Source organism: Xiphophorus couchianus, chromosome 24, assembly GCF_001444195.1.
Source record: "Xiphophorus couchianus chromosome 24, X_couchianus-1.0, whole genome shotgun sequence".
NCBI classification, from domain to species: domain Eukaryota; kingdom Metazoa; phylum Chordata; class Actinopteri; order Cyprinodontiformes; family Poeciliidae; genus Xiphophorus; species Xiphophorus couchianus.
This window is the reverse complement of record NC_040251.1, coordinates 1,359,789-1,378,573: the sequence shown is the minus strand read 5'-3', so window position 1 is coordinate 1,378,573 and position 18,785 is coordinate 1,359,789. Positions and strand designations below refer to the sequence as shown.

The 18,785-nt window shown below is 39.4% G+C and overlaps 1 protein-coding gene across 11 annotated transcripts; it reads right to left on the bottom strand.

The window, feature by feature from the left end:
* Positions 1-356: 356 nt before the first annotated feature.
* On the bottom strand, positions 357-18,154 carry LOC114140198 (OX-2 membrane glycoprotein-like). 11 transcript variants are annotated; one of them, XM_028009915.1, is made up of 10 exons: positions 18,025-18,154; positions 17,416-17,591; positions 16,006-16,138; positions 15,770-15,910; positions 14,883-14,975; positions 13,458-13,784; positions 12,817-13,146; positions 10,496-10,771; positions 9,138-9,264; positions 2,571-3,719 (listed from the first exon to the last, which is right to left on the bottom strand). In XM_028009915.1, exons 5-9 carry the CDS (start codon positions 14,938-14,940, stop codon positions 9,140-9,142), a joined length of 1,116 nt encoding a protein of 371 aa, XP_027865716.1. In that variant the 5' UTR covers positions 14,941-14,975; positions 15,770-15,910; positions 16,006-16,138; positions 17,416-17,591; positions 18,025-18,154; the 3' UTR covers positions 2,571-3,719; positions 9,138-9,139. The 11 variants fall into 11 exon arrangements, with proteins under 11 accessions (XP_027865722.1, XP_027865716.1, XP_027865721.1 ...); XM_028009920.1 differs by having other exon boundaries at positions 14,883-15,048; positions 15,770-15,845; XM_028009916.1 differs by having other exon boundaries at positions 15,770-15,845.
* Between the last annotated feature and the right edge of the window lie 631 nt (positions 18,155-18,785).

The following is an 18,785-nucleotide window of genomic DNA, read 5'->3' as shown; positions in this document are numbered from 1 at the left end:
GGTCTAAAACTGAGAACTTACTGATTTTTCTAGAAAAATGACTAAATCTTTCCATAAAACCACATTAGTATTCATAAATAAATCAAAGTGAGCAACTCTTTAGCCGCAAAGGCAAGATAAGATATCTTTATCTACTTCATTAAGCAGCATCACAGGAAACATCTAGCAGCCGTGACAAAACCACAGCGCGGCGTCGATCGCAAGTTATTGAAGCAAAACCCTGCGATCAAAACGGGTTTTTAAAAAGAAACGAGGAGAGTGATAGGAAATGTTGGATGTGCAACTGCAGGGCCGCGCGAAACCCGCGGGGAGGATGGGCCGTGGGACGTGTTACCTCTGCGGTTTTGAAAGTGCGAAGGGTTGACGTGCAGCGCCGCGTTACTCATGGCTGCAGACACACGCTCCTTTTTCTCACACAGCACGTCCCAGCCCTGCATGCAGTCACCCACCAATCACCGTGTCACAGACGCAGGCTGCTGTTAAAACGGCAAAACAAGAAGAGTTAATACAAATCTTTATTGCATCATTTCCTCTGTTACTGTTAGTGGAGGTGAAGGTGAAGGTGAAGGTGGGCTTAAAATTGATGAAGAAAAACCTGGTAAGATCCTGTTAAACAGCAAAGCAAACAGGGCTGCCACCTAGTGGTGAGTTAGCATAAAACTGAGGGATTTGTTAAAAATAATAGAACATGTTTCCACTCTCCAGAAAATAAATAAATTACCAAAAAATGTCCTCTAAGATTTGGGATGATTGGACTATATTCCACAATTCCTTTAAGGTTCTAGGTTTAGCCTCAGAAACAGCATTTGGATGAGACAGAACAAGTTTTCTATTGGGTCAAAGGTAATAAACTTGGGCAGGTCATCCATAATGTCAATCCTGTTGGTTTAGAAACAAGATGCTGTTTTTTAGGCTTATTTTCTTTTTAAAACAAACATTTCAAGATAATTTCCTCCAGGATAAAGCAACAGGACATTTTTTTAAACATATTTTAATAAATCCATATTTAGGCCGAATATAGTATGAGTAACATCCACATTCCCAATAGTTTGTCTTCTAATCATTGCAGTTCTCAGGTATCTGCAGGCCTCCTTCGTTCAGCCATTTTGGAGTTTCTTTGATTCGATGAGCCGATTTCTGTTTTCCTTCCCATATTTTCTTGTTCTGGTTTCTATTCCGCTCTTTTTGCCTGCTTCCTCTTCTCTATTTAATATTTTTTTTAAAAGTAAGTCATTTTTCTGAACACTTTGATAGCCAGTCATCAACTTGCACAGAATAAGTATTTTACATGTTGTGATTTTCAATCTCAATGTTCCATTTCTACGGAAAGCAGAGATTGTTCTAGTTAGTGATAAACTACCATTTAACAGCCTGGAAAATATATAAATAGGGAAATAAATCTCTTATAGAAAAAGGAAAGTGAGTGAAACTAAAATAATTTCCCCAAACTATTGCTTTGAACAATTGAGCCATTCAATGATCTTTGTGAGACATATGGAAAGGAAAAAAAAAACCTGGTAAAAAATAATTACTTGAACGAAAAGCTGAAAAATACTTAAAATATGTATGTTTCCAAAAGCGTAAACTGAAATATTTGATGAAGCTCATAATTAGTGTTCTTATGGACAAAAATAAATCAGCTAATTTTTTTTGACAATTAATGTTTAAATAGAGAATTAAATTTTATTCACAGCATTAAATAAGAAGAATATTGAATTTCCTGTCACAAATAAATCACCAGAAATAAATTTTCCAGTGTGGTATCTACATCACAGGTATCAGACTGAACATGATTCATGCGTGACTCATTCAATTTCCACGTATACCCTTATAGAAAAAGCAAAAATTGCCCCCTTTTAGCTATTTAAAGAGAAATATTTGCATTTGCAAGAGGGAATATTTGAATTCATTTGATTGTATAATGATCTTTAGACTTTCAGAGGATTCAAAAGTGAAACAAACTAATACCAGCAGGCTGTGGGTGAAAACGAGTTTCCTCCTGTGTCAGTTTTCCGCGTGTCGAGCAAACCACCAACATTCTCCATGAAATGTTTACATCAGTCAGATTTGCTACTTTTGATAAGAATAAAAAGAAATCTCCATGTGAACACGTTTAATAGTTAAACTTCTTGGACTTTAGTACAATAAAAAAAATCATACTCAGGAAAATGAAAGATCCTGCTTTTTCCCAAATTTGAAACAAAGTTTCACATAAAAATAAGATTTCATTGAATGTGAGGCATTTGGAAAGTTCAGTAATTCATAGTTCAGAATGTAAAATATTCACAGAATTACATATTTGCCATTGATATGGATTGAAAAACAAATATTTGACAGGAAAACTGCTCCAGTGTGCAGCTCAGTGTTCCACATCACATTATGTGGCCGGTGTCCTAAAACATTACAGTTGGGTGTTTTTGTAAGGAATTCCTGTTTCATGCAATAACAAGATACGTTTCCATTGACCATATTTGACGCAATTTGAGATTTGGAAAATAAAATGACTTTTGAAGATAAATCACAATAATTTGCAATGTTTCAAAAAAAAAAAAGTAACATACACCAAAAGGTAACAAAACAGCTGCACAATAGTGCTTTAATTCTTTAAAGCTCATCCACAATCACAATGTGTAGTACTATATAAGTGTCATTGTATAAAAATTATTAAAAAAATTAAGAGTACATTTATTTTTCTCAGCACATCTACAAAAATGTCGATGCTGCTCAGTGATTCAGAAACACATAAAAACAGAAACTTCCTTTAAAAACAAACGTGTGCGTGGAAACGGATCCGCCCTCTGTCTGTCTCACACTTGTACACACAAAAGGTGATTCATAGGTTCATCTGCTCAGGAGGCGTTTGGGTGGCGGTGACCCCAGAAACACACAGATTACATCTCGACCACCTGTCCCCGTCCCACACGCAGGAGTTCAAAACCGGCAGAGCTGCCATCCTCTCCGCTCTCAAAATGACTCACGAAGGTTCAACAAAAAGTCACATCCTTCCTCAGAACTTTGGATGCGCTTGGGTTTCCCGTTACTTGCAGGTCCAGAACTGGCCCTCCTCTAATCAGCGTACGTCTCCAGGAACCACTAATAGATGCATTTTGGTGGTGGTGTTGGCGTCCCAAAAAAACCACCAGGCCTGAGGGACAATGGCCAGACGTAGAGCTGGGGTATATTTATCCAGTCAGTACACGAAACAAGGCTTAAATTAGAACGGAGTTGGACATTTTGGTTTTTCTTCCAACATTTTTCTGTGTGCTGGATGAACCAATCAGGACTGTTAAAGAACTAGGGCAGTGGCGTCGCTAGCTTATGGTGCAACTAACAGGTTAATCTCAACATAAAACAGCCACAACAACAAATTTCAGAGCATTAGAAGAAAAAATCATATTTAAGACCATCAGTTTTAACGTGGATGTGTGGCACTTTATAGCTGCAGAGGGTGTTTGTTACAGGACAAAGAGGAATGACATGACCTGAAACCAAATCGTAAAAGGTTTTCAGGCCACTGAAGGTCGACTTCTCAGCAGTTTCGTCTCATTTGTAGCCTTAAATAATCCTTTCAGTAGAAGTGTTTAGTCTGCTCTGGCAGTACATTTCTGGTTGGTAGGAGCAGAACAAGCAGCTTCCTCTGCACGGTGCTGAGCAGCTGGGTCAGGCTCAGAAATCCACTGAAGCATAACAGTGGTGGCGACGCCAGATGCCGAATCAGTCTGGACAGAAACAGAAAATAAAGATTTTTTGAAAAAAAAAATAAAATAAATAAATACATTTAAAAAAATCCTGCTACAACAAAATCCTCCTCAACCAATGATTGTGTTGCTTTTGTTAAACACCTCATCAGTCTGGAGGTCCGGTCAGGCTGGGACCTCATCAGGGGGCCAGAGATGTTCAGCGCAGAATAAGCAGTGGGATTCTTCCAGTAATCAATGCACTTTTAAAATGTGATTATTTCAATAATCAAATCAAATTTCAATTAGATTCTCTGATTTTCAGATTCATTTAAAATGGTTAGAGTCTAGATTATCTTGTGCTGTAGTAAACAATTTACAGCGTATTTAAGCTTCGTTTCCCATGGTTACACAGAAACAAAAGGAGACAACCAGGCATGCTGCGTCTCACTTCTATGGTCCATTTAAAGCCTAGTGATCTCCCTCTTCAGGCCTTATTTAAAATAACTAACATTTTACATTTCTCTGGCTGATTGGTTCCAGTCAAAGTGGTATTTGTGAAAACTGTCAGTCTGGTTTTGAAGCCCAGCACTACACAGAAACAGCCTTTTGTAACCTCTGATAAGGGTCATTCTGTGTTCATTGTATGTGACGACCTCTGACGGCACAGTGGACCACAACATCCTGCTCTCACTTCTGAAATAATGTTTTGATTTTAAATGTACAGCTCTTAAATAGTTTCATTCAACTTTAAAAGTCTTTCTTGGGGTTGTGGTCTGAAACAAACTTTCTTTGTTTTTTTCACTTGCCTTTAATTTTAGTAGCAGGTCGTCAACTCTTTTGAGCTATTTTAATTTTCAAGGTATTTGTTAAGTTTGAATGCTTTCATGTTACAACTGCTTCACACCCATCTATGTAAAACCCTGTGGTCAATTAAAAATGGATGCAACTGCTAGATTTAACTGTGCTACATAAACCAACAGTTTTCTCTCCATCTGAGATGTAAGATAACATTAAAGTAAAAACACTCATGTTAAATGAATATTTTATACTTAGATGTAATAGTAAATACACATACAGTGGGTGGATTATTTTACCACAAACCACAGAGTCCTATGACTCAGAAGAAATACGTCAGCCACAACAGTTTCCTTTGACAGTTTGTGAAATTTTATGGCGTCCATGAAATCATTGTTGGTGGATTTAACTTTGAACCAGTGTTGTGCAATCTGACATAATAATTACTGAGTTAAATTTAAGCCATGTTGGTGCAACTCCTTTGTTCATCACTCAGTGTTGTCAGAGTAAATCATCCGAAATGAGGAGTTTCTGATCTAATTTTAAAGATGCAGCACAACAGGGTGGTGATTAAAGTTCATGATTAAATGTGTCACAGAGTCGAAGCAAAAGGTTGTAAATGCAACAGGAAGAAACATGTTTGGACACATCAAACACCCACAGGCATCTAAAGAATGCAGAATTTCACACTGAACATGTTCCTGAGTCACAAAGAAATGGCTGCGACACCTTCTGAGTCAACATCCTGAAATGAAACAGCATAGTTTTAAAGCTAATTAAGAGCAAAAAGATTACCTGGTAAAAACGGAATCAATGCACTTCAATGACCACACCAGCAGGTGTCACCATCGGCATGTCAGGATGTTTCCCTTCATCTAATCTCAGAGGAGCTGCTCTCCTGATTGCAGGGCAGAAAATGTTTTTGAGATCCACGCAGGATGTGGCACCACCCCTCTGTGGCAGCATAAACGCTGCTGCTTAAGTTTATTTGGGTAAAAACCTGCCATCCTTCTCCAAGGTCAACTTCCTTTTTCCGTGGCGGGCTCACCAAGAATTAGGGAAACATGGTCATAAATAGATCCAACAGATTTTTACTGGAACAAGCTCAGGACCAAGTAATACCCAGAATCAGAGGCCGGTCTGAAGCTTGTCTGTGGTTCGACCTCAACCGCAGACATCACAGCTCTATAAAAAGGTCCGCAGCTCAGAGACTTTGTTTTAACATCCTGTTTTACTTCAGACTGCTGCAACATGCAAAGCGTTTCGTACTTAACAAATGCAGCAAGGAAGTGTGGATTTCTTTCTCCATGTGGTAGCAAACAAAACGACAAAACCAAAACAGAAATACCAGCCAAGCCAGCTCTGACTGCTTTAGCTGCGTTTCGCTACGTTACATTAAACTGGCGTGACAAAAACTGACACACGTCAGCCAGAATTTAAAAAATAAAGTAAATACCAACAATAACAAAAGCCATCAGTTACTTGATTAAAAACACCTTTTTAGAACCAAATTCACCTTTTTCCTTTACAACTCATTTAATTCATTGTGGCATGGACTCAACAAGGTGTCAGACACATTCTTCACAAAGATGTTGGTACCTATGGAGAGATCACAATGCAGGTACTGCAATTTGTCAACATGTCTCATTCAAGTCTCTTGCCACACAAGAGCTTTGTTGGGTTGGGATCTGGAGTCTGTGGAGGCCAGTGAACTCATCATGCTCAAGAAACCAGGACTGATGTGCTTTGAGCTTTGTGACAAACTCACATCCTGCTACATAAATCAGGAGAAGATTTATGACTTAAATGGTGCTCAGTTGGAATAAGAGGACCTAACAGCTGTCAAGACAATATCTCCTGCACCATTAGTCTGTGGTTTTAGTACATAGAAGGATAAATCCATGTTTTTAAGAAGTTCTGAATTTGAGACTCGTTGAATGTGCAGTTTTTCTTCCTGTGCTCCTTTGGTTTGAGCTGCACACATTTCTGTAGATCCAGAAATGCACTGAGGGGAGGTACTGACTGAAGGAGACAAGAAAGACAAAGAAGAACAGAGTGGTGCAAGGACACATAGTAGGAGACATTGGTGCAAGGACAGAAGATAGGTGGCATGGGAGCAAGGCTGCAAGGAGGTTTGTATTAGCAAAAGGAGACAAGGACAGAGGGAACAAAGGAAAGAACCAGGGAGGCAAAGAAACTTATAAAGAAAGTATGAAACAGCAGAAAAATGCCAGAAAAAAAGTGCAGAGGGTTAGGGTTAGGGTAAAAGACTGAAAAAGACTGAAACCAAGAAAGGGGGAGATGTGAAAAGGAATAAACTATTATAATTAAGCAAAATTTAAAAAATGATTTTGGACTACATTAAAACCCATTCTCAGGAAAAACAATCCTGAAGTTCCATCCATAAATACATTCCATGAAAGACAAATTATGAAATGATCTCCACAAGTCCTCACTTGGTGTGATGTAAAAACGAAAGTCATAAAGAATGTGAGCACGCGTTTGCAGCTCATTCCAGATACAGGCAGCAGCTGTCATTTCCCCAGAACAACAATCTGAACCGCATCACAGTAACAGACCGTGTTCCCGTCCAGCATGTTCCAGCTAAGACGAGGACTGGGAAACACAGACGATGCGTCTTTCCCGTCCAAGCTGAGAGGACGCCTTGTTGTCAGACTGGGCATGCTTTCAACTATAGGCACATCAGTGGTCCCTTTATCCGAGCCCCCTGCAGTCTGTCGTCTTCGTCAGCCTAAGGGAGTAGACTGAAAGAAGGCCTTTCCTTCAGGCCGTCAGCTTCAGACAATCAGCGCAGCCACTTGTTATTCTGCTCAGAGCAGGCAGAGAAAAGAGGAAAACTTCAACTAATGTGGAAAGAGTCGAGTAAAAATATTTTCATTTCGGATTATCAGATTGTTCCAACTCAACAAATCACAAGTGGGGGGAAAAATGCACTTCAGATATGATTGTGCCCACAGCCTCTAATCTGTAACTCAGTGGAGAAAGTTAGGTATAATTTATGATAACAGAAAGAATGAAGGCAATGGCTTTTCCACAGTAACAGTCCACCTTTTGAAAAAGCAGGAATTTTCAGTAAGTCCTGCCTTCTTTCTCCTCATATGTGTAATCAGTGATCAACGCCTTGGTTATCATTCGACCAAGGCTAAACAGAAAGACCTTGTCACTTTATTTTTCTTTCAACGCTCTGGTTCCTACTTTGTTCTTCCCTCCCTTGTGAGCGGGAGGATTTATGGTAAGGGAACTGGGCAGCAGTTCAAGGCCTGGCACCACGCAGTTCAACAAACCAAGAGGAAAAAGGTGTTGCCGCAGTGACCACCTTCATCTCTGACATGTGAAGGTGGGAGATGGCTGCAAAGTGACCTTCTGTCCCTGTTAACGTTTCTTTAGTTTCATGGCAGAATATTTGTGCCAAACTGGATTTTTTTGTTACCAGAAAATTCAGCACAATTTAGATACTATCATACCGCCAAGCTTTAAAAGACAACTACTCATGATCCTTGGCTGAAACGACAAGAACCTGTAGATAAGACTGTAGATGTCAGGTTCTGCATTAGTGCTAAGATGGTGTAATACACTGTGTGTATTAATGCAGGCTAAAGAATATTTGATGTTTTAACTATTAATATAGGCAATTCTAACAGCCTTTAGAGGGGATCAGAACTATTCGAGGGTTTGTGGATCTAAGAAAAATAAGAAATGTTCCAATGAAAGGAGGTAGGAAAACAAAGGAAGACAGACAAGACAATAATGAGGAAAGAATGACAACTTTTAGATTATAAAATTAAACGGATGTGAATGAGCTGTCAAAGCCCAGGTTGGGATGCAGAATTTGGTCTGAAAATACATATTTTTACTTCATCTTTTCCTTTTCCAAACTGCTTTGAACTACAGAGTCAGAGGTGAAGGTCGCTTCTTTGTTCAGAGGAACATAAGGAAACTGCTGTTCTCTGCCAAAACATCTGTGGATTTAAAACTTGGTCCAACCTCAAAGATGTTGTTCATTATTACAATAAACCACATTAAACTGAAACAGAGACTTAAATATAAATGGGTCTAATGAGACAAACCCTGGCTGGGCTACTATAATCCTTCAGGTCCATAAAACACCCGACAGCTTTCTGCTTATGCAACCAGCAGACGTGGGAACGCTTCATCACAGCCACACACAATGACAGCCACTCAAAACTTGGCCTCCACAGCAGGCCACAACAGAAACAATGCACTGGATATCTGCTGAGCGTTTCCTCCCCAACGGCATACACCCAGAAATTCTTGTGGCTAAAAAAAACATGTGAATGTGTTTAAAAATGCTTCACTTCACATTTTAACTCATTTTCCAAAGTTACAGAAACACCTGTGAGAGCTTCCCAGAACAAACGTCTGGTGGACTATGAGGGAATCGCTCCAATTTTATTTATTTTTAGACCCACATTTCTTTTCCCCAGCTGCAGAAATGCTGAAACCGGCTCTCACTGTGACAAAAAAATCCGTTTCACGTAAGCAAAGAGATGAGCTTCTAATTAGCTTTTGATTACCGGCTTCACTTTCTGGGAAAGGAGCCTGGGTCATCCCGCTGCCACAAGCAGAGGCTCTCTGAAGTGTTAACAGAAGGAAATGTGGTGAAGTGGACTTCAGACTTACCGTCAAATACATACGAAGCGCTTGCAGAAAAACACACACAGACCCAGGATGACGACAGTTGCAGCCAGACACACAGAGATGAGGACAACGTTGGGGGAACTCACTCCAACAGGCAAAATATCATAATCTATAAAAAAACAAAAAAAACAAACAAACATATATTATAACATGTGCAGAATATACAGTATATGCAAGTTTATTTATAATCGTTTGATAAATGTGTCGCAGGAATTCTTCCCCTCAGTCCTCTTTGCTCGAATGCCACACCAGGATCTTGAAATGCAGTTGCAAACTGAGGAGTTTGGACGTTGACATGCCATAGGTACAAATTAAACTTTTATTTTAATTTTCGTAGATTTTTCTCCAAATTTTCCTGTTTGCTGATTTTTCTTGGAACATTTCTAAAATGTTCAAAAGAAACCGCAGCTTGGACAGCTGAAAAACCTCAACGCAATGCATGCTATTGGCTTCATAGATCCTAGCGGTTCTGGTTCTTGACCCTCATGAATACCAGACGTCCACTGAATAACGTAATGTAATGAAACACATTGATAGATAGACAACCTAAAGACCTGCAGCTGCAACTGAAGTAAGATGGCGGTTCTACAACGTATTGACTAAGTGGAAAAAACTCAAAATGAAGCACATTGTTCTGATATAAATTTGTGACAAAATGTTAAAAGCGGTGTACAGTTTTCTGATTCTGTGTTGGTATATTGTAGAATACCCCAGTAAAATGCTGTATTCTGGGTACCACAGATCCTCCCAGCAAAAATAAAAGTTAGAATCTCAATCTAAAAAAGATGTTAACTTCTCTGCTGTCATTTTATTTCAGGTAAATCAGCAGTTTTTCATGGACGAATACACATTTTGTACATTTTTTAAAAACGATCCTACTCCACTGCACATTTTCTTTGAACTGAATGTGCCATTTCAGTAGCACATTGAAAAACTTTTATTTCCTTACTTACTATAAAGTTTCTTATTCTTTCTTGCATTAGTTTGAATATAACTTGCTGCTGGTACACTTAGATAAAGGATATTTTTATTCAAAAATGAACCTGAAGTTGTGGTTCTTAAGAGAGGGAATGTGAAAAAGTCAAAGGGGAGTGAAAGCTTTTTTAGACATCTGGACTAAACATGTCAAAAACATTAAACATGTCAAAGTCATGCGGTGTGAGAAAAAGAAACCTTCCTGAGACGTTACGGGATGCAGGATCCCACGACCAAAGTATCCATAATTACACCCCGACTAAAATAGAAAACCTCTAATCTCTGCACCTCAGAGCCACAGATTGGGAAGCAGCGACAATCATGTCTGGGACGAACAAACATGCATCGGTGCATAAACTGCTCACCGTCTGCTTTGACGTCCAGTGCGAGGGCTTTCTCTAAACCCTGGTGCTGCACGATGCATTTCACGGTTCTGAGCGCGGACTGGAAGCGCAGCGTGCTCGTCACTATCGTGGTGCCGTCGCCCTGACTGTACGCCGACAACACCGGTGGACCCAGGGTGACGGCATTGTTGCTAATGTCCCACAGGATGGTGGACGGAGGCCTCGACTTGGCGGTGCAGTTTACCTCCGTGACTCCCGAGGGCGACGTCGAGAAGCTCACCTGAGGGTTGGGTAAGACTGGGGATAGAAATGGGAGATCAGGTCAGCTGGTTGATTTTTACAGCTTTGTAATTAAATTTTTATTTGGTCAATAAATGTCGAGCTTTTGGTCGATCCGCTTTTTTAAGCACATTGGTTTTCAAAACAAAGGAGAATATTTCTGTTAACATTAACATTGACCAAAGTTTGAAACATTTAAAAATGATCGTTATTAGAAGTATATCGATTAGGGTGAACATAAGACAGCAGCTTGTGATAATTTATTACATACTATGCAACATTACTACATTATTATTAAAAAATAATTAATAACCACGTAAAATGTTATTACAGCAGAAAGTATTAGGAAATGCGTTAAAAGGATTTCATTATATTTTGTGTTATTACTCATAATGCGGAATTACAAGCTTTTTCTGTGCTGTGTTGTGACGCAGAGAGAGACACAAAATATCAGCATCGATGCCTCCAGACAAAGACAACTTGGAAGCAAAAACTAAGACAAATGTTGGTGTAGCGGCTTTTAGCGAATGTTTGTGCGTTTGGAGCAAAGCAAGACAAACACACACCAACACAGAGGCTTTGTTTGGAGAGGAACCATGAGCAACTCAAACCTCGCGGGTTGCTTTCCATATTAATCACTCCATTCCCTCTCTCTGCGACACTTTCCTCTCCCTTCCTTCCTTATCAGTGTAAAAACAAACTTCCAGAGGAAAGGGAGCAGCTCCTCACGCTCCTGGAAGTCTGGCCACTGAGCGTCTGAACTCGATTACTCTCAGGGGAAATAAAAAAGGAGGAGGTTAAGTGCTGCGTTGGAAAAGTGAAATCCATCTCCAGAACAGTAGTTTAATGACCGACTTCAGCTGCCATCATCTCAGGGCTTCCTAGGGTGTGTTTATGCTGAGAACTTCCTTTTCCTGAGTTGTTCAGAGATTTGCTCAGCGTGCGTGTGGCCCTGTCCACATGAGTAATCATTACTCAGGTGGACAGAAAAAACTTGAATATAGCACAAACAGCGTGATTTTAAAGGGATTTGGAGGGAGCAGGTTAACAAGTTGGTGGTGTTGGGGGATTTTTCTGGCAGAATTCATCTTATTAAATCACTTCCTGCAGTTTGTTTTACATTGCAGAAATATGAGGGGGAAAATGTTCTGATTTTCTGCGTTCAAACATTCCTGATTTCAAACTGCTCAATGAGCTTTCACAACAAGGCTTCCCTTGCCTCCCAGGGCACAATTACTCTTGATAGGATTTATTTCTTAATAGGTTTACACACCATTGAAACAGCAAAGTGAAGCTTGTTCTCATTTAGTAATAATTACTTTAACTGTCAGAGAGTGTAATAGATGCCAGATCGGCAGATAACACTAAAAAGGCTCAGAGTTTACTGAGCCAACATGACATTAAAAATCTGAGACGCAGCAACTTGCAAAAGTGTTCGAGCATCTTGAATGTTTCCACATTTTGCCTCATTACAATTGTAAACTTTACTGGGATTTTATGTGACGGATCAACAGAAGGAGTGCAACAGTGAATGAAAATTACAGAGCTACTTGGTTTAGCATGTTTTACCAGTAAAGACCTCCATTCACGTGAATTAATGCTTTGCAGATGTGTCTTACCAGAGCATCTTCTTCCACATATTTAATGTACGACTACATTACACACAGGTGGACTGTTCTAATTTACTATTAAACAATTTTTTTTTCAACATTTGCTTGTCATTTCCTACAAAGACATCAGATTTTCTTTTTTATTTTAACTTCACGTTAGAAGGTCAAAGAACGTGAAGATGATACTCCAGCATTAAAACAAAAGTTGCTTAAATCATGTTGAAATTTAATATAAGGCCAATATTTCAACTAAATGTTTGCATAACTTAAATTCAAGTTTTTACCTTTCAGAAATCTAACTCAAACATTTACTATACATTCCTGAGTTTCTGTATCATTTCTGTCTTTTTATGAGCCGCAATAAGTGCTTTCTGAAAGCTGATACTTTCTAAGAGAATCCAAAGTTTCAGCAGAAAAAGTATTGAAGCTGCCTGAAAGCCACGTTAGCCTCACCGTAGACGTGGAGGCAGGCGACGGCGTTCCTGGTTCCGTCCGGGTAGGTGTGGAACTCGCAGGTGTAGCACGCCTCGTCCTCCATTTTGACCTCCTCGATGGTCAGTCTGGTCTCCCCCAGGGTGGGGCTCAGGCTGACCCGACCTTTGAACTCCTTCCCCAGGTAAGAGCCCAACTTGGCGTATGAGGCAACTGTGACGGTGTCACCCTGCTCTGTCGTCTTCCTCCACAGAGCCTGGGCGACCCGTTTGACGAGGGTGTACGAGCAGGACAGGGTGACGGGCAGCCCGCGTATGGCCGTCTTGTTCCCCTCCAGGTGGACTCTGCCTCCTGTTGCAAAGAAGAAGAGCAGTGTGCAGGTTTTCCATTTAGGAATTGCCTATCAGCAGCAACACATTTGCATGGGGTTATCTGTGTGTGTGGGCTTTTACTTCTGCTGATCTGGGAGTTTAACATTTATTCTGCAAAACAAACCCAGTGACTCTAATCCAAAAAGTTACATGGCCTCAATAAATAAACTTTAAACAGAGTTGAAATGTCGGGCAGAGATGCTGCATATTTCCTGAGATAACTAGAGTTAAATAAAGTACATAAAAAGCATGTGAGACACGGAGGAGAAGTGGAGGTCTTCCTGCACCCACCGGTGATGGTGATACAGGTGGTGCCTTGCTGCTTCCCAGAGGGGTACACGTCGAAAAAGCAGTGGAAGCAGCCCTCGTCATCCGGCCGCACCTTCTTGATGGTGATGTAGCTGGAGTCCTTGCGCGCCACCGTCACCTTGAGGTTGGCGTCTTGGTGGACGATGCGGACCGGCGAGGTCGGCAAATACGCCAGGATCATGTTGGAGTGAGGGTCGTGCCAGCGCACCTGGTGCACGCTTTCATCCGCCTCCATAGTGATGTTGCAGCGAAGGTGGGCGGGATCACCCGCCACTGCATCCACTCTGGCGGGAACTGTGACCTTAGCAGCTGTCAGACACGCAGAGAGGCAGAAACTGTGAGCAAATGTATGGATATCAACAAACCAAGGTTTATGAGGCTGTAACATGAATGTAATGAATTAGAAATGTACTTATTTTAATCATTTGGCTTTAAAAAGTGAAACTACAACCTAACCCTTCCTGTACTTCCTTATATTTTCCATCCAACTAGTAGGACTTTCTTGTAACTTAAGAGGTTAAAAGCTCTCAATGATTTTTGAAGGTCTTTTAAAGTTCTCTGGACTTTGGCTAATTTTAAACTGACATTTGATCATTTGGATCTATATATGCTCCCAAAGTCAAAGGATGAACTTGAGATTGATCAAATTTGGAAATTTTCTTTACTTTATACCATTTCCTTTACACAAAATATCAAATATTATTCAAATGGAACATGCAGCTCTTTTTTTTGGCTTTTTGTTCTCACTCCATTTTCTTTAAAATCAAACATGAGAAATAGAGACTGTTAATGAAAGGTCCTCTGGTGGTATCATTTTAGCTTCACCTGGTTCAAATTCTGCAACAAAAGATCTCAGATTTTAGCACTTTTTGATATCCAGTTAATCCAAAAATAGACCCTAGATCAGCTCTACACTGCATTAAAAAGGGCTGAACTTTTCACAAATTGATGTTGGCAGCAATAAAGTATTTTGTTTTGTTGCAGATGCATCCTTTGCTACAAATGACCAAGGATGCTGTTATTGCCTTTTAGACCATTTAAAAAAACTAATTAAAATATTAGTTTATTTGCATCTTTTAGTTTTTATACTATGTCATATGGTATAAAAAATGCATAACTGAAAAATCTGCAAAATGTGCAAATTGCCTTTAGCCTATTAATCAACAAATTGTCAAAATAATTGAAAGATTAATCTTTAAATAAAATAATCATTAGTTGCTGCCCTAAAACAACCAAAGAAAAATTTGGAGAGCACCAGAGTAAGAAAGGTAAACCTAAAAAGGAACATATATGAAGCATCTGCACAGAAAACTGCTGTGTGCTGCACTGTGAGTGAAACTTTATGTCTGATGTTCTCATAAAACCAGCAGCAGTCTGTATAAAAACCCTCCTGGAGGTGAAACATACCTTGTGTTGCTTGCAGGATCCACAGCAGCAGACACAGGGGGAGGACCGGTTCACACATCGTCTGATCAAGTCGCTTTCACATCTAGTCTGCAGCTGCAAACACGGCCAGCAAGCCACAACCACAACCTCAATCTGAGTGGTAGACCTCAACTTTGACAGCTTGTAGCTACAGAAAACGTTAAATGGTGATCCATTATGTTTCCTTGAACAGGTTGAGAATGGCGTCTACAAAAACATGTTCATGAAATTTTTGCACAAAACTCATTCCTCAATAATGAGATTTCAGTCAGAACTGGCCAGTTCTGCCTATTTTGAGCTCTTTTCAGAATGAGCTGTTTTATGGCCTCTTGTCACTTTAAATCCAAACAAGCTGCTGCTGGTCACACACCCCCCCTCCCCCAACTAAACAATTACAATCACAGGTGAAAATGACTGTAAATAGATGACCTATTATACAACCATACATCTTTGGGAAGCATTAGCAGAGCCTCCTGCACAACCAACAAGAATGCAGGATGTCGTTTCTGGATAGTAAGTCGACAATAAAAGACTTGTTTTTTCCAGCAGCCATTGTAGAGCACATAAAGGGGTAAAACCAGCTGACCAAACACACCAGAGCTCACCTTGGGTTGCCAGGTAACAGGCTGGGCTTTGCTGGGGTTGCTAGATAAGGGCCAGTGCCTACTGATATGTGATGTTACATATGGGAAGTTTTTGAAAAGGCATCAAACACAAAAAAATCATCAACTTATCGCCAAAAATCAGCTGGATGGGTTTTTTATAAGCTGTTTTTAGAAGCAGTTGAGACCAACATTGAAGTAAAAAATTTACAAAATTTGAATTTTGTGTGATAAATCTCCTTTAAACATCATATAAAGTAGACTTACCTCTGTCAGATGTCCAGTGTTGTGGCTTGGTGAGCTGCTGGTCAGCACATGTTGAGCTGCTTCCTAACACCAACTCCTGTAATGAGAAACCAGGTGACGATTATGATGATGCCTCCATCCGGATTTCTAAAGAGAAAAACACTAGAAGGAGAGATTTTACGGGAAAGGGGAACCGATTTGCTCTTTAGATGTTTTTAGTGATGCTTCCAAGTTACCATGGTGATGAGGATTATCACCTGGGGTTCTAATGGAGGTTTTGCATGTTAACCCACAGCAGGCGCTCTGCTTTGGTAAGCCCATAATTACACAAACAAGCTGCCACCTCAACAGTCTAGACGGCATCAAAGCCTGGGGTTTCAAAATCGATACCTGGGAGAAATTACAGATGAGGAAACACAGGGCAGTGAGGCATTAATCACAAAATGACGGAGGGTGAGTGTAAAGCAGAGGGTGTGTCTGTAAACCCAGTGAGATGGGTTTCAGCTTAGGAAGTGCTTCCCTGTCAGAAACAATGTTATTGCAGTGGGATTACAGGAGGACCACCCCCTGCTGGTCCAGACCCCACTGATTTATAGGTATCCTTAGCTGTTTTTACAGGGCCAACCATCTGGTTTAGAACAAGCAGCCTGCTCCTGTTGGGCAGCAGCTGAAGAACATTTCCGCTGCAAAACCCTCCTTCCACAGACATCTCCAAGAACCCAATCAGAGTTCATCAATCAGCTGCTCCCAATGAGGAGCACTAAAATAAGGATTTAAGTGACATTTCTGGACAGTTTCGTAGCATATTTGGGGGGGTCATGATACAGAGGAAACATCCTCAGATGGTTTCAAATGAGATTTCTTTGTTACAAACATGATAATAACTGTGGGTTTAACTGTTCACCACTGTTAAACAGATATAAGCGCATCAATGAGCATTTCTGTTAAACCGTCATTACAGGGCTAAATTACCATCAGCTTGCTCCATAAATATTAGAAACATTACTCAACTAGTCGATTAGATTATTAGCATATTTTTACTCACGTAACGAGGAGCCGTTCAAGAAATTACTTGAGTAAAAAAAATAGTATTTGGTCAAAAAGCTACTCAAGTACTGAGTAACTGATTAAAAATATATCAAAATTATGACAAATTGACTAAAATATGAAGCTATGTGGAAATTTATGTATTTTAAAGACCAGAATGAAAAAAAATTACACAATGATAAATTCTGGCAAACCGATTTCTTTGGATGTAAAAAAGTTTACGAAACTAACAAAAACAGCTGTGAATTTTTGGCTAAAACTAGTTTGTTCTTCATTCAGTGAAATTATTTTAGTATCCAGAAATTTTACTCAAAGTAGCAATACTAGATATTGCTATTACTCAAGTAAAATTAAAAAGTACGGCATAGTAAAAATACTCTTGAAAGTACGTTTTTCCCCCACTAAAAAGTTACTCAAGTAAATGTAAATAGTTACTATCCAACTCTGTCAGTCCCCAAACCCCGGTAACGGTTAATTATAAACTGCCAGCTCACAGAAACTAACAAATAAATGATATTTAACCGCTACAGTCAGAGTTACACGGTCAGCTTTCCCAATGTTAGCATGGACTTCTAGCACACTTGTATATTAATATTATTGTGTCAATAATTGATATTTACCTGTGACAGATCCAACCGACAGCAACAATGGCCGCCTCCGTTGTTCAACACCCGTTACAGCGCTGAACTGTCATTAGATAATCAGAAGTGCTCAAGGTGTTCGATACGCCCTCTGGTGGAAAATTGTTGCAACTACATGCTTACGGCCACCCTGAGTCTCAATAGGAGAAATGCAGCTTGAGGAAAAATGTTAAAACAGGACAGTCTTCACTTTTAATAAAGTACATGAAAACAGAGGGGGTGTGATTATATCTAACGTCTATTCTGTCCCATATCCATAACATATGGAAGAGAAAATTTCCCATAATTTCGGTTCCCTAAAACTATTTTCCTGACAAAAAAACTATTAAAGCTGGAGCAACACAAAAACAATTAGGATAAAATTTAAAGTTTTTTTTTTTTTTTAATTTTGTATATTTTAAACAGATTCAGTAAACAATAAAAAATGCGGCTATAAAAGGTTATGGTAATATTTTTAAGCTCTTAAAACGTCGCCCGCAGGTGTGTTTAAACCGTGTCGATAAACTACAAAGCTTCATTTTAAGCTAAATTGAACGGTCTTTTAGTCTTTTTAATTTAATATTTTTTAAAATAACTTTTGAAACTTACCCAGTGACAGCAGCTAGTAGTCCGTAAAAGCAAAAGTAACTCCGATATGCTCCGTTCTGCCTTTAGTGTCCATATGAAGATGCCGACCTTTCCGTTGAAGCATTTAAACTGCTTCTTTTCTAAAATCATGCATGCAGCTCTATCGCCACCTACTGTTGAGTTTGGGTATATCCTCACATCTTGAAATAAAACCAGTCTTTACATTACATACAGTAGATCCAAACTATTTGAACGTTTGATTGTGCGTCAGCCTTTTTTTTTTCTTAAGTCATTACTTATTTAAAATTATTTCTTGAGAACATCTATGAGCTAAATTCACATTAATGAGGCAATTCAAACAAAAGCATGTTTTTTTCTCCTCAGCAAAAATCCGACATAGATGCATGTCGGCATCATAAAGACATGACAGTTTGATTCTTTAACTGGGAACAATTTGTCGAATTTTTAAAAAAAGTATTTGTAATTGTAAAGTCTTTCTTCATTAGCAGATGTTTGATTTAAGCAATTAATATCTTTACTGTTTAAATCTCACTGCGGAGTTCCCTCTGATTTTGAAAGCAGAGTTATGATGCATGAAGTTTAATACTGCTAAAGCCACCATTTCCTCTCTTTATTTATTTATTTTTTTACAGTTTCAGTGGATCTTTTTAAGAAGACATCCGTTCTTACAAATCCTGAAGTAACACCCAGGCAAAGACACAAAGGTCACTGAAAGCAACAGATTAAATACAGAGTTGCTAGCGATTAAAGTAGCACAGTTG

What these genes read in the sequence shown, in the direction of transcription:
- LOC114140198 (XM_028009915.1), bottom strand. Translation starts at nt 14,940, where the DNA reads ATGTGTGAACCGGTCCTCCCCCTGTGTCTGCTGCTGTGGATCCTGCAA. An exon ending in GATCCTGCAAGCAACACAAG is followed by an intron (nt 13,785 to 14,882) that starts GTATGTTTCACC and finishes CGTGTCTGACAG; the next exon opens with CTGCTAAGGTCACAGTTCCC. An exon ending in CGCCTGCCTCCACGTCTACG is followed by an intron (nt 10,772 to 12,816) that starts GTGAGGCTAACG and finishes TTCTATCCCCAG; the next exon opens with TCTTACCCAACCCTCAGGTG.